The sequence below is a fragment of the Photinus pyralis genome, unplaced genomic scaffold (genome assembly GCF_008802855.1).
Source record: "Photinus pyralis isolate 1611_PpyrPB1 unplaced genomic scaffold, Ppyr1.3 Ppyr1.4_LG10, whole genome shotgun sequence".
In the NCBI taxonomy this organism is placed as follows: domain Eukaryota; kingdom Metazoa; phylum Arthropoda; class Insecta; order Coleoptera; family Lampyridae; genus Photinus; species Photinus pyralis.
This window is the reverse complement of record NW_022170250.1, coordinates 14,508,544-14,523,759: the sequence shown is the minus strand read 5'-3', so window position 1 is coordinate 14,523,759 and position 15,216 is coordinate 14,508,544. Positions and strand designations below refer to the sequence as shown.

The window sequence follows — 15,216 nt, the reverse complement described above, 5'->3', positions numbered from 1 at the left end:
GATTTTTGAGACTTTAATGATTTTAGGGATTTTGATGATTTTAAGGGTTTTAAGGATTTTAAGAATTTTAAGGATTTTAAGATTTTAAGGATTTTAAGGATTTTAGAGATTTTAAGGAGTTTAAGGATTTTAGGGATTTTAATGATTTTAAGGATTTTAGAGATTTTAAGGAGTTTAAGGATTTTAATGATTTTTAGGGTTTGAAGGATTTTAAGGATTTTAAGGATTTTAAGGGTTTGAAGGATTTGAAGGATTTTAGGGATTGTATGGATTTTATGGATTTAAAGGGTTTTAAGGATTTTTGAGACTTTAAGGATTTTAGGGATTTTGATGATTTTAAGGGTTTTAAGGATTTTAAGAATTTTAAGGATTTTAGAGATTTTAATGATTTTAAGGATTTTAGAGATTTTAAGGATTTTAGAGATTTTAATGATTTTAAGGATTTTAACGATTTTAGGGGTTTTAGGGATTTTAATGATTTTAAGGGTTTGAAGGATTTTAGGGATTGTATGGATTTTATGGATTTAAAGGGTTTTAAGGATTTTTGAGACTTTAATGATTTTAGGGATTTTGATGATTTTAAGGGTTTTAAGGATTTTAAGAATTTTAAGGATTTTAGAGATTTTAAGGATTTTAATGATTTTAAGGATTTTAGAGATTTTAAGGAGTTTAAGGATTTTAGGGATTTTAATGATTTTAAGGATTTTAGAGATTTTAAGGAGTTTAAGGATTTTAATGATTTTTAGGGTTTGAAGGATTTTAAGGATTTTAGGGATTTTAGTGATTTTAAGGGTTTGAAGTATTTTAAGGGTTTTATGGATTTTAAGAATTTTAGTGATTATAGGGATTTTAATGATTTGAACGATTTTAAGGATTTTAAGGATCTACGGATGGATTTTACGGATTTTAATGATTTGGAGGATTTTGAGGCGTTTATGGATTTTAAGGATTTCAGGGATTACAAGGAACTTCGAGACTTTCAAATTTCTAAATTCCGAGAGCTCAAAAACCCTACAACTCGAGAACTTGGGGACCTTTCCACCTGAAATCCTTGAAATCCTTTCAATTATTGAGATCATTGAATTCTTTGAGATCCCTTACATTTTTGAAGTCTATCGTTCTCGGATCCCGATCTTTACGGAAAGAAGTAAGTTACGATTGATAAGGAGATGTTGTGCTTGGCCCTGTGATAAAGTGTACCAATTCCCAGGAATAAGGTCATTTATTTACGGCCCAGAGGCTAATTCTAGGTTATAATCACAGTGGATTTCTAGTAGGGGGGCAGCTTTAATTAGGTACTAAATTTGGCCGAAGTAAGCGTACTGTTCGTCAAAGTCCGTATTCTGGATATTCTTCTTAATCCACGCGTCAAAGGCACTAACCATCCGAGGACTCATTTCCGCCTTGTAGTCTCCAATTCTCCCCGATCTCATGAAGGATCCATTGGCGTTGGGGTTATACGTCCTCCTCTGCATCACCAACTTTTGCGAGTTCACCGCCGGATTCCCTTTCATGCTGTCGAAGCTTAGGTGCGCACATAGCCGTTCCAGTTGCTCCTCGCTCATCGGGTCCTTCCCCAAAAAGGCGGAAGTCCTTAAGAGGACGGACTTAAGATCTTTGATCATCTCCTCGTATTTCAAGATGAGAACATTTGGCAGAGCGCGCCTCGTCCAATAACCGTGGACCACCTGCCAGTACGGTGCGTACAGCACTAAAAATCAATTATATTACCTACGTCACTACCTACAGGGCGGAGAAACCTTTGTCCGCCAGAAAGGCCTTGGCGAAGTCTTCGCGATTGGCAAGCCAGCCCATCATGAGGAGGCCCATGTGGTGGTAAGAGACGAACACGTCCTTCGGGTTTCGCATCACAAAGATAATCTACAGGAGCAAGTAAGTGTCGTTTGAATTGAGGTTCGAAATACCTTCGGTGTCTTTGTCCCATCTCTTATTTGCCTAGGTAACAAGGAAAATGGCAAGTGAGTCTTGATGAGCCTCCTTCCACTTGCTGCTTTGAACTCCTTAAGTACAATGCCGAAGTTGGGATCGTTTGCCTCAAACCTTGGGTTGAAAATTCCGGGTAGCCTAGGAAAATCGCTTAGGAAGGGACAAATTCTCGGTCTCTCTTACTCGGGGAATCGTTCGCGTAAGTCAACCTTAGCTCCTTCGTAATTCAGGTCATTTTCGATAAGCCACACCATTTCCCTCACCCACGTTGTACCTAAATCGGTAGGTATTAGCGGACGAAAGTAAAATTGGGTCGTACCTGATTTTGGAAATGACGCCAGGATGACGTCATCGTTACTGATTTCGAGGGCATCAACATCTGCGGCTCTTTGCTCGAAATATCTTGGCAGACAAACGCGATCCTCTCCAAATAACAGATATTCGTTAATGAGCCCATTTTCAAAATCCTTCTTAATGATTTTGCCAACTTCGTCGTCGGAAATTTCCTCCTTTTGCACATTAAACATTTCCAATATACACGTCCGTTTGTTTTCTATTACCTTTACTCATTTACAATTTGAATGGCATTTATTGGGCCATTCGAGATAAGATACTACTTACTGTTTGACCTTTCAGTCCACGCATATTTGGTGATAACAGTAAATTATCGACAATATCCTCCTTCCTATTTTATCAAACCTTATCACATACTCTCCTAAAACCAAAACAAGGTTCACTGTTCTAGAACGCCTAATCCTCCCAGTAGCAGGGGAGTTACATATCCCAAATGGCGTTTCTGGAAATCCTTGAATTCCTTGAAACCCTTGATAGCCTTAAAATCCTTGAAACCCCTGAAATCCTTAAAATCCCTGAAATCTTTGAAATCCTTGAAATTCTGGAAATCTTTGAAATCCTGGAAATCCTTAAATTCCTCGAAACCCTTGATAGCCTTAAAATCCCTGAAATCTTTGAAATCCCTGAAATTCTTGAAATTCTGGAAATCCTTGAATTCATTGAAACCCATGACAGCCTTAAAACCCTTGAAATCCCTGACATCCTTAAAATCCCTGAAATCTTTGAAATCCTTGAAATTCTGGAAATCCTTGAATTCATTGAAACCATTGATAGCCTTAAAATCCTTGAAATCAATGACATCCTTAAAATCCCTGAAATCTTTGAAATCCTTGAAATTCCGGAAATCCTTGAAATCCTTAAATTCCTTGAAACCCTTGATAGCCTTAAAATCCCTGAAGTCATTGAAATTTTTTAAATCCTTGAAATCTTTGAAATCCTTGAAATTCTGGAAACCCTTGAAATCCCTGAAATCTTTTAAATCCGTGAAATCCTTGAAATCCCTGAAATCTTTGAAATCCCTGAAATTCATGAAATCCTTGAAATTCTAGAAATCCATGAAATCTTTGAAACCCTTAAAATTGTTGAAATGCGGAAAATCCTCGAATCCTAGAAATGCGTGAAATCTCTGAAATCCTTGAAACCTTTAAAATTCCTGAAATTCTGGAAATCCTTGAAATCCCTGAAATCTTTTAAATCCCTGAAATCCTTGAAATTCTGGAAATCCTTGAAATCCCTGAAATCTTTTAAATCCCTGAAATCCTTGAAATTCCTGAAATCCTTAAAATCCCTGAAATCTTTGGATCCTTGAAATTCTGGAAACCTTTGAAATCCTGAAAATCCTTAAATTCCTTGAAACTCTTGATAGCCTTAAAATCCCCGAAACCTTTGAAATCCTTGAAATCGTTGAAATTCTGGAAATCCTTGAATTCCTTGAAACCTTGATAGCCTTACAATCCTTGAAATCCCTGACATCCTTAAAATCCCTGAAATATTTGAAATCCTTGAGATTCATGAAATCCTTGAAATTCTAGAAATCCTTGATATCTTTGAAACCCTTAAAATTGTTGAAATGCTTGAAATGCGGAAAATCCTTGAAATCCTAGAAATGCGTGAAATCTCTGAAATCCTTAAAACCTTTGAAATTCCTGAAATTCTGGAAATCCTTGAATTCGTTGAAACCCTTGATAGCCTTAAAATCCTTGAAATCCCTTAAATCCTTAAAATCCCTGAAACTTTGGAATCCTTGAAATTCTGGAAACCTTTGAAACCGTGAAAATCCTTAAATTCCTTGAAACCCTTGATAACCTGAAACCTTTGCAATCCCTGAAATCCTTGAATTCTGGAAATCCTTGAATTTCGTGAAACACCTGAAATCCTTAAAATCTCTGAAATCTTTGAAATCCTTGAAATTCTGGAAATCCTTAAATTCCTTGAAACCCTTGATAGCCTTAAAATCCCTGAAACCTTTGAAATCCTTGAAATCTTTGAAATTCTGGAAATCCTTAAATTCCTCGAAACCCTTGATAGCTTTAAAATCCCTGAAACCTTTGAAATCCTTGAAATCTTTGAACTTCTGGAAATCCTTGAATTCATTGAAACCCTTGATAGCCTTAAAATCCCTGAAACCTTTGAAATCCTTGAAATCTTTGAAATTCTGGTAATCCTTGAATTCATTGAGACCCTTGATAGCCTTAATATCCTTGAAACCAATGACATCCTTAAAATCCCTGAAATCTTTGAAATCCTTGAAATTCTGGAAATCCTTGAAATCCTTAAATTCCTTGAAACCCTTGATAGCCTTAAAATCCCTGAAATCATTGAAATTTTTTAAAAACGCGAAATCTTTGAAATCCTTGAAATTCTGGAAACCCTTGAAATTCCTGAAATCTTTGAAATCCCTGAAATTCATAAAATCCTTGAAATTCTAGAAATCCTTGAAATCTTTGAAACCTTTAAAATTGTTGAAATGCTTGAAATGCGGAAAATCCTTGAAATCCTAGAAATGCGTGAAATCTCTGAAATCCTTGAAACCTTTAAAATTTCTGAAATTCTGGAAATCCTTGAAATCCCTGAAATCTTTTAAATCCCTGAAATCCTTGAAATCCCTGAAATCCTTAAAATCCCTGAAACCTTCGAATCCTTGAAATTCTGGAAATCTTTGAAATCCTGGTAATCCTTAAATTCCTTGAACCCCTTGATAGCCTTAAAATCCCTGAAACCTTTGAAATCCTTGAAATCGTCGAAATTTTGGAAATCCTTGAATTCCTTGAAACCTTGATAGCCTTACAATCCTTGAAATCCCTGACATCCTTAAAATCCCTGAAATATTTGAAATCCTTGAAATTCTGGAAGTCCTTAAAATCCTAGAAATCCTTAAAACCCTTGAAATCCCTGAAATCCTTGAAATTCTGGAAGTGCTTGAAATCCTTGAAATCTTTAAAACCCTGAAATCCTTGAAATTTTTGAAATACTTAAAATCCTTGAAATTCTAGAAATCCTTGTGTAAGAACCATATTTTAGGGTAGTCCTTAATAACGAAAAAGTAAAATGTCAACGCAACCCCTATTTGATAAATGTGGCAAGCTGACTGGTCAAGTATGCGCGATTCTGCACATATGGGTGCAAGGGTCTTAAGGGATCGTGTGTTAAGGCAGTTAAGTTGCGTACGCGCTCTGGTCACGATCGTATAAGGGATGCTAGGTAGAGCATCGGACGTTAGTGAGTTTGGTGTAATAGCTCTTTATTGTGAGTGTCTCCCACGCGTAGGTGGTGAGTGTCTCCCACGTGTAGGTGGTGAGTGTCTCCCACGTGTAGGTGGTGAGTGTGTTGTGCAGGCCATCGTGCTGGTCGTGCATTGTTGTTGGGCTATGGTAAAACCCCTGGCAGATATCCGGATATATTCCTAGGCTTTTAGAGTGCATTATGTGCATGTGCCTATGACGCGGTCCCGCGGGTAGCTCCCGTTGATTATACCGCTGAGTGATCTACTCGCTCGAGTAGATCATGGTGTCGACCCAATACGAAACATAAAGGCCTCATTGTTAACACAAACAGTTCGGGGGTGAGCTCGACCTGGATGTCGTTCCCAGGTAGGGCAATGAGTGACATAGATCGACGTTACTGATCTATTGGCCGAGGGTCCTAGTCAGAGGGCCAAGGCGGGATGTGTATCCTAAATAATACACGTGCGCGCGGCGTAACCCTTTCCCAAATAGGTATGAGCTCCATCTTAACCCTTCAGGAAACCATCTCCAACGACGCATTCAACCCCAATCGCCAACCGGAGTGTTCGGAGATCCAGGAGCGCTTAGTGCCAGTTCGGGGCTAACGCCCCCCGGTGAGTTACTTAATTAATTGGCGAGGATTGCGGTTAAGCAGTCGCGATATTTGTTTACATGACCCTTGAGCGCGGGAGACGACCAGTCAGACTGAATGCTGCCATACCAACCCCTTACGCGTAGATTACAGAGGGACGTTTCTAATGAAAGGTGAGTTTACAGTAGATTTGTCGCATCTTAATAATGAGTTCTGACCAACAATTGGCTCCAATTTAATTAGTGACTTCCCTTGTTGACATATAACATACCCCCCCTCTTACACTTGAATCATTGAAGTCCTTGATATCTTTGAAACCCTTGAAATTGTTGAAGTGCTTGAAATGCGGAAAATCCTTGAAATCCTTGAAATCCTAGAAATCCCTGAAATCTCTGAAATCCTTGAAACCTTTGAAAACCTTGAAAACATTGTAAAGCCATGAAAAGAATACCTTCAAACCTTTAAAACTTTCAAAATTCTTGAAATCCTTGAGATTCTGGAAATCCTTGAAATCCCTGAAATTCTTGAAATTTCTGAAATCCTTGAAATTCTGGAAGTCCTTGAAATCTTGAAAATCCTTAAAACCTTTGAAATCCTTGAAATTCTGGAAATCCTCGAAATCCTTGAAATTTCTGAAATCCCTGAATTCCTTGATACCCTTGATAGCCTTAAAATCCTTGAAATTTCTGAACTCTTTTAAATCCCTGAAATCCTTGAAATTTTGAAATCCCGCTTGAAGTCCTTTAAACCTTTGACATCCTTGAAATTCTTGGAATGCTTGAAATTCGGAAAATTATTAAAATCCTGGAAATCCTTCAAATCTTGAAACCTTTGAAATCCTTCAAATTCTTGAAACCTTGACTGTTACAGAACTATAATTAATTTTACATTAATAGTTAAATTTTATTTTGCGCGCGCTTTATGACACCTTATCTTCCACAAAAGTGTGCGTTAGAACCGATACGATATACGAGTCAAGCTTTACTTCGCTTTTAATGTTGTCTTTGAGTGTCAATTCTGGGTGCAACATCGCCAATATTACCACCGCCGCGGCGCTATCGCTATCATCCCGCTCACCTCTATACCTACACCAGCGAAACGACATATAATAAGGTAAGGTGTCTCTTATCTGTTTTGAGTGATTTGTAATTACATTTAAGCCAGCCTAAAGGCTTTATTTTGGGCTTGGTTCTATAACATTGACATCCTTGGGAACCTTGAACTCTTGCAAACATTGAAAAGCCATGAAAAGATCTTTAAACCTTGAGAGGTTCCACCCTGTATATACAACTTACGACGATACATACATTTTTGAGAGTTGGCAACCATGCAACTTCTAGGTGGGAAAAAAGCTGCCTGCGCCACCTAAGAAGCACGAACGGGAGTTACATTTGGCATCTTGTCTTGAATGGCGGTCGTGAACGTTTCGAATGTTTGTTGTTATTTTGTGTTATTTAATGCAGGTAGTAATTTTTTGCATTTCTTTATATCGTATTTGTGTTTTCTTTGCCGCATTTTATATTTTTTTTGTGTTTCAATATTTGTTTTTGACTATTACTTGGTTTAACCGCAATGCAATCATATGTGTGATACCGTTATGCTATTGTTTGTAATTGTTTACATTTTTGGTGTAATGTTTGTTTAATTTATGTTCATTGATGTTGATTACTTGGTCTTGTACCTGAAGTTACATTCATATCAGTTTTGATCTTTTTATTTTAATATGTGGAAGTTACTGATTCGTTTAATGTATGTACTGACTTGTTGTTTGTTACTAACAATTTTCTCCGTGAATGAAGCAGTCACGGGAGGTGGAAAAAGAAACTGTAGTCTATAATTATGTGTTAGGGCACCTAATTCCGTGCACTGTCTTCGACATCCAACTGTAGGTTCGAAACCCCGAAACCAGGGGCGGACTACCCATCTTGCAGGAGCGAGGTGACGCTAATCAAAGTTCTTCAGTTTAGAATCTATGTGCGTTAAATGAGTGGCGATTCAATAATTTCCACATATTTTGTTTTTAGTCAAATTTGCGTACAAGGCCATTGTCCCCAAAAACTGCTTTAACCTTGAGTGTAACCAACATTGTGTATATGCATTTACTATCTTTGTTAATACTTTATTAATTAACTTTTGGACTGTTTTAATCAAACTGCAAGGTTTTTCTTACGTCGTACTCTTTTTACCCTTGGCAGTGACTTTTGCGAGAGTACGACACCTTTTGGCTTTGTTTGTTTTGTTTATATTAATGTACATCAACTAAATTTCCGGGTTTTCTCAATCATAATAATTACGATCATTATTAAACAAACTTTTCACAATTTCAGTGTTTTATTTAACGTTCCTTCAATATTGTGCTTCAGGGCAAGGCGTTGTCTACAACTAACGTAAGGGGGCCCTGCCTTAGATGTTTTATCACGTGCCACTTTTCAATTTAAGCGGGATCTTGTTTAGTTTTAGAGGGAATAGTCATTCGGGTGGCCATTTTTAAACGTTGCCTGGTTTACTTTATTTCCGTGTTTTTGTAGTGTGAAGTTAGTGTAGTAGAACCTGGGGGTTAAGTACACTACAACTTTAAAATTTGCAAAATTCTTGAAATTCTTAATATGCTTGAAAACCTTGAAACCTCAGAAGCATTGAAAAGAATACCTTTGAAAACCTTGACAACTTCGACAGCCTAGAAATCTTTTAAATTTTCGAAATTCTTGAAATCCTTGAAATATTCTAAATCATTTGTTTTGAATCCTTTAAATCTTCCAAACGCATGAAATCCTTGTTCTTAAAAATACTTGAAATCATTAAAGCGACGAAATCTTCCAAATCCTTTGAAATTTTAAAAATCCTTGCTGTCCTGAAATTCTCGAAGTCATTGAAATCTTTGGAATCCTTTCAATCTTTCGAATACCTTAAATAATAATAATAATAACTAATTGAAATCAGTGAAATTGCGAAATGCGAGCAATCTTCCAAATCCTTGAAATCTTCGATATCAGTTAAATCCACGAAACCCCGTTTTTTTTAAATCCTGGGTTATAATCAAATTTCTTGAGATGTTTGAAATCATTGAAATAATTGGAATCCTTGAAGTCGTTGAAGTAATTGAAATTAGTGAAACCATTTAAATTTTTTTACTTTATTTTTTATTTTATTTTGCCTTAATTTTTGAGTGGGCGGGGGAGTTCAAATCGTCGAAATTGTACGCTCTCCTACACGCACAATGTTTTTCAGGTGATAGTTAACCAGTCAGTATGTATGTGATCACCTAGTCTTTACTCCTGGTCCTGACAACAAAGGAGCAATTCCTAGCGTAGGTTCGAGTACGACGAAGACCCCACCACTGCTCTTCCGATTTGTACGGGAGATAAGCTGAGCAGGGCACCTGCTCCGTCCTCTGCCATCTCGGCAGCTGAAATCTCTGAAACAGAAATCAGACTTAATTCGTCTATCGACGTAAATGCAAGTCTTAGGGCCAGACCCTCCGATCTGAGACGTTTGGAACGCATGGAATATTAATTGCCGTCATCCACATTTTAGTAATGTCGGACGTCACCGTGTCTAGTACTGAAGCCGAAGTAGTAGCACTCACTGTTATTTGGAGATTGTGACATAAAACGCTATTATTATATAACTTATTCAGAGGATAATCAGACATTAATCGACCGCTTTAGTTAAGGAAACAATGCTAGAGTAAAACTGAACACACGACATAAAATTTCATTTTATTTGTGACAATTTACATATGACATTCATAGAAAGATACCCAGAATCTTAGCAACAACAAGCAGACATATTTATGAAAGCGTTAAGCACAATTATATTTAATGCTTGTAATATTGGTGCTGAAACATTTTTAGTGAAGGAGCGTGTTGGAAACAAATATAAAATTATACATGGTAGGAAAGCACTGAAAATGTTTGAAGACCACTGATATGACGTGAAAATGTAACATTTTTAGATATAGAGTTTAATGCTTTGTCAGAAAGATGACGCTATTTGACTCCAGAAATTAAAGTACTCGCACCTAAACTGGCCTCCTACTTCAATGTTACCTCGGCAGTAATGTGTCATTTTCCTGACTTTTGTAAATACCTATACCATGTCTACACCCTGGAATGGGAAGATTTTGAACTATAAATAGTGCTAGTAATTAACTTGGTGCTTTTCCTGTTGACAATAAATAAATACACTACTAATTTGTGCAAATCCAGTATAGCCAAATCCCACAGCAAAGCTTGGAGAGAGTATTTGCAACACTCTGTACTTAGTTTCTTGCAATTTCACTGAGCACATTTCAAATCCTCCGAGGACTTGTGCATTAACACAGATGTGCTTTAAAAAGGTTCTTATTACCGGTTGCGTAATCACACTGAGCACACTTGAATTTCTTGGAAACCCTGTGCGCCAACAGATGACTTCTCAAAGTGGATTTGTAATTGCTCTCATAGTCGCAATGAGCACATTTAAAGTTTTTGGAAGTCTTGTGTGTCAATAAATGTGATTTTAAATAGCACTGCTTATTGGCAGCGTAATCGCAATGGGGGCACTTGAAATCCTCACAGGCCCTGTGTGTTAAAAGATGCGACTTAAACGAGTATTTGTTATTGGTCGCGTGGCCACACTCTCCACACTTAAAATCCTTTCCGGCTTTGTGTTTTAACAAATGCTGTTTCAACCATAATTTATCGCTTGTGGTGTATTCACAGTGAGCACATTTTAAATTTTTCGAAGTCGCGGTGTGTGTTAACAGATGTCTTTTAAAAGTGAGTTTATAGTTGGTTGCGTAATAACACTGAACACAATTAAAATCCTTGGAAGTTTTGTGTGTTAGCAGATGCGTTTTTAAATTCTGCTTAATATTGGTTGCGTAATCACACTGAGCACATTTGAAAATCTTGGACGTGTTGTGAATGAGCAAATGTGATTTAAGATTACATCTGTAATTGCTTACAAAATCACACTTGGCACATTTAAAAACCTTGGAAACGGTCTTGTGTGTTAACAGATGCCACTTAAATCTGGATTTATAATTGGTTTCGTAATAACACTGAACACACTTTAAATTCTTGGATATTTTATGTGTTAGCAGATGCGACTGAAAACTGAATTTATAATTGGTTGCGAAATCACACTGAGCACATCTGAAAATCTTCGAAGTCTCATGCCGTAATAGATGCGGTTTAAAATGGTGTTTATTATTTGTTGCGTAATCACACTGGGAACATTTGTATTTCTTGGAAGTGTCGTGTCGTAACAGATGCGCTTTAAAATGGTATTTATTATTTGTCGCGTAATTACACTGAGCACATTGAAAATCCTTCGAAATTTTGTGTGAAAGCAGATGCGTCTTTAAACTGTACTTGGTGGTAGATGCATAATCACACTGATCGCATTTAAAATCTTTCGTTCCTTCGTGGATTAACAGATGTGACGAAATTTTTGACTTAAAATCGGTTTGATAATCACACTGAGCACAATTAAATTTCTTGGGATTGATGTGCTTTAACAGATGTGTTTTAAAAAGTGATTTATTATTTGTTGCAAAATCGCACTGTGCACATTTCAAATCTTGGCCAATTTTATGTATTCGGAGATGCGCTTTCAAAATGTTTTTGTTATTGGTTGTGTAACCACAGTGGGCACAATTAAGACCTTTTGAAATTGGGGGTTCGGCAACATATGGAAACTGTTCATCCACATTTTCCTGCTTGACACTGTTTTCATTTTTCCAAATCTGTGTAACATGTGCGACCTCATCAATTTCTTCTTTTATCGTTCCGGAGACAGTTTCATTAAGTAAAAGTTTCTCATCAATTAATGTATTGATTTTTACTTCTTGCTTCACTTCATTATCGACTTCAAGTTTCACAACAGTCGACATAACAGTCACCCGTTTAGAGCAATGGTCCTTCGGTAATTGTAACCACAAATAGTTACATGGGCGTATTTACCTCAAACACTAATCAAATCAGAGTTGCAAACAGTTAAAAATTGTCTCCCCACATTGTACATTATAATTTTTCCTCAATTATTGGGGTTTCCAGAAACTAGAAAAATCTTTGACAGCGAAATGAGGTTAGGTAATAAGCACCAACTTCATGGCTGTGTCTACCAACTATATTATTCCTAATATTTTTCAAATTTACTATGTACAGGGTGTCTCCTACTTGAAGGATGTCTTTGAATTCTCGAAATTTCCTCATTTTCAACAAACTATTATAAGTCTCTAGAAGACCACTGCCGCTAGTGAGGTATTTATAGCAAGCGACGCGACAGTAATATTCACTCCTGTTTTCCGCACAAGGTACAAGAACAAAGGCTTGTTTGTCAAAATGGTCCTCGACGAGGAAGAATTAATTTAATTTCAGCCATCTTGCTCAAAAGACACCTTATGACTATTGAACCAAAAATATTGCAGTGTCGCGCCACTGCAGTTAAAATACCTACAATCCACCTAATAAATTGTACCTACGCCGCTGATCAATAGATATACGCCGATATTGCGCTACAACCACCGACATTGGCCGGTATGAATAAAAGTAAGCAAATGCTCATACTTATAAAATTCAAAGTAAATACTCGTAAGTGCTCCTTCGCACTGGGCAACTTAGCAGCACTTCTAAGCAGAAGGACAGGACGCAGTGTAGCGCTGCTAAACCATGCTAAACAGGCCAGTATGAAGGCGCAGTTACGAGTATTTACTTTGAATTTTGCAAGTATAAGCATTTGCTTACTTTTATTCATACGGGCCATTGAACTCGTATCACGTGCTAACCTTAAACACCAATAGAGGGAGTTATTGAACACGTTTCGAGCGTTTTTCTTTATAATGAGAACTGTGCAGCTTCATATGGTTGTGTTCTCTGAAACTGGAAAATGCAAGGTTAGTAAAATGACGGAAAAACCGGGCATTTTCGAGCCAAAACAGGAAAATTTGCCAATTTGTTTGAGATGCCCCAACCTTAACAACGTCCTGTGAATATGATTGTCGATACGAAGCACCCTATACATCATGTAGGTTACACAAGCTGCCAACAGAAATCTGGTGGGATTACAGAAAAGGGAAAGAGAGCGAAGATGGGACGGATGGAATTTCTTGGAAGACGACATGTGTTTACAATTTCAAACACCTGCAGTCCACTTTTTTCTTAGAAATGCGTGAAGTGCAGGGAATGGGCGATTTTGGGGTGGTTTTTAGGGGTATTAGCAGATCAAATTACCGCGTGGCTTGGGTTGGTCAAATAAATAGGATTTAACATGTGTGTTCATGGTCTTTTGTCTTGTAACCGGCTGAAGTGTGAAGTACGGCTTGTCTTGAAATATTTTGTGATACCTTAATCATTACTGTGTGCTTTTGCTTTGTTATATCAGTGCCTGCTGAGAACCCAGTTATTACACAACGTAGGTGTCCTACATGATCTTAGTGCACTCGGAGTGGCCCCCGAGTGACAGATTCTCGCGGGAAATGTAAGCGAGAATATTCAAATAGGCAGCCATGTTAGTTTGGCATTCCCGCTACTACCGAATGTGGTTCAATATTCCAGTGTGACTTGAAGTTGGCGTTAGCCACCAAGATAGTAGGAGGCTAAGATCATCACATGTTTAACTTATGCCACACGAACAGACAAATTCTCTCTTGGAATATCCACCCCGTCAATAGTCGTCCCCTAGAAATATCCCTACCCTAAGAAATGGCCTCTAAGGAAAATTTCACTTGAAAATTCACCCAAAAATTGTGGCCCTGATGTATTTCCTACAAATACGGCCTCTCTCCCTCTGAGAATATTCACCCCGCAGTTTCGCCCCTAAAATTATTTGCTTTCCCCCTTGGAATATTCCGACCGGAAAAAATGGCGCCCGCGAAAGATTCTCAACAAAAACGCTCCCTCCTTCCCCGTGAATATTCCCAACGAAAGAAAACGTCCTCTAGCGTTAAGTTTAAATTCCACAATATTCTCCACAAAAATGGCGCCCCTCTCTCTCCGAACACTTTCGGCACGCAAATTTGCCCAAGGTCTATAAGACAATTTTTCCCTAAGCAAAAACTCATGTTTTCAAAAAATTGTTGCTCTGGGAATATAGTATAACAATGCCTCCCCCCCCCCCCCCCCATACACAATTCGAGAATATTCACTACCAAATTACCTATCTCGAAACATTCGCTGTCGGAATATCCAGCCCAGGTATAATTGCTCCCAATCCCATTGGAATATTCTCACCCAAGGAAATTATGATCGTGGAATATTTGCCTTGAAAAAATTCCCCTCTCTTGATAACATTTGCCCCACACCCTCGCCTCCAGAATATTACTCACCTGAAGCAAACACCTTCACTTTTACGTTCACAAAAATTGTCACCTTCCACGAAAAATTTGCTCTCGGAATATCCACTCCAAATATAATCGCTCGCTGAATTGTCCTCCCTTGAGAACATTCCATCCCTGGTATAATCGCTTCCATAAAAATTCTCCCTCAAGAACATTTGTCACGAACGCTTGCCTTCAGAATATTCTCGCCCAAAGAACACATTTCGAGGAAAAATTTCACATGTTTTAAAGTTTACAAAAATTGTCATCCTCGTAATGTTCCTCTTAAAAAACACCCCTAAAGGATGAATATTCACCCTTTAACTTCGCCCCTCAGAATATTCGCTGCCAAGAAAATGTTTCCAAGGAAATTGTGCCACCATAAGGAGTGATTGCAAAAATTGTCACTCCCGGATTATGTCTCGAAAAATTCGCCCTCGGAATATTCAGCCCAAGTATAGTTACTTATCGCTCCCAAAAAATCCTTCTCGTCGGAATATTCTCATCCGAAGGAAACGCCTCCAAGGAAATTGTGGCCGTGGAATGTTTCCTACAATTCTGCCCTGAAAAAATTTTCCACGAGCACTCCCCTTCAGAATATTCTCACCGCTCTCGGAATATCCACTTCAGATGTAACAGGTCCCTGAAAATTTTAGCCTAGAAAATATTCTCTTCCCCTGAGAATACGTACCACAAACACTGGCCCTAAGAAATCGCCTCGCAAGGAAAATTTCACTTTTAAATTCACTCAAAATTCTGTAATATTACCCACAAATATGGCCCTCCTCTCTCTCTCT

General features: G+C 37.8%; 2 protein-coding genes across 2 annotated transcripts; both read right to left on the bottom strand.

The window, feature by feature from the left end:
• Window positions 1-1,212: 1,212 nt before the first annotated feature.
• LOC116162211 (sulfotransferase 1E1-like) lies at window positions 1,213-2,512 on the bottom strand. Its single transcript, XM_031475766.1, has 5 exons — window positions 2,267-2,512; window positions 2,131-2,221; window positions 1,926-2,085; window positions 1,761-1,881; window positions 1,213-1,711 (listed from the first exon to the last, which is right to left on the bottom strand). Exons 1-5 carry the CDS (start codon window positions 2,472-2,474, stop codon window positions 1,299-1,301), a joined length of 993 nt encoding a protein of 330 aa, XP_031331626.1. The 5' UTR covers window positions 2,475-2,512; the 3' UTR covers window positions 1,213-1,298.
• A 7,777-nt stretch (window positions 2,513-10,289) lies between these two features.
• LOC116162172 (zinc finger protein 708-like) lies at window positions 10,290-12,195 on the bottom strand. The gene is made up of 2 exons (XM_031475719.1): window positions 12,118-12,195; window positions 10,290-12,073 (listed from the first exon to the last, which is right to left on the bottom strand). Exon 2 carries the CDS (start codon window positions 11,993-11,995, stop codon window positions 10,433-10,435), a length of 1,563 nt encoding a protein of 520 aa, XP_031331579.1. The 5' UTR covers window positions 11,996-12,073; window positions 12,118-12,195; the 3' UTR covers window positions 10,290-10,432.
• Window positions 12,196-15,216: the final 3,021 nt, after the last annotated feature.

What these genes read in the sequence shown, in the direction of transcription:
- LOC116162172 (XM_031475719.1), bottom strand. Translation starts at nt 11,995, where the DNA reads ATGTCGACTGTTGTGAAACTTGAAGTCGATAATGAAGTGAAGCAAGAA.
- LOC116162211 (XM_031475766.1), bottom strand. Translation starts at nt 2,474, where the DNA reads ATGTTTAATGTGCAAAAGGAGGAAATTTCCGACGACGAAGTTGGCAAA. An exon ending in GGCGTCATTTCCAAAATCAG is followed by an intron (nt 2,222 to 2,266) that starts GTACGACCCAAT and finishes CTACCGATTTAG; the next exon opens with GTACAACGTGGGTGAGGGAA. An exon ending in ATGGGACAAAGACACCGAAG is followed by an intron (nt 1,882 to 1,925) that starts GTATTTCGAACC and finishes TTGCTCCTGTAG; the next exon opens with ATTATCTTTGTGATGCGAAA.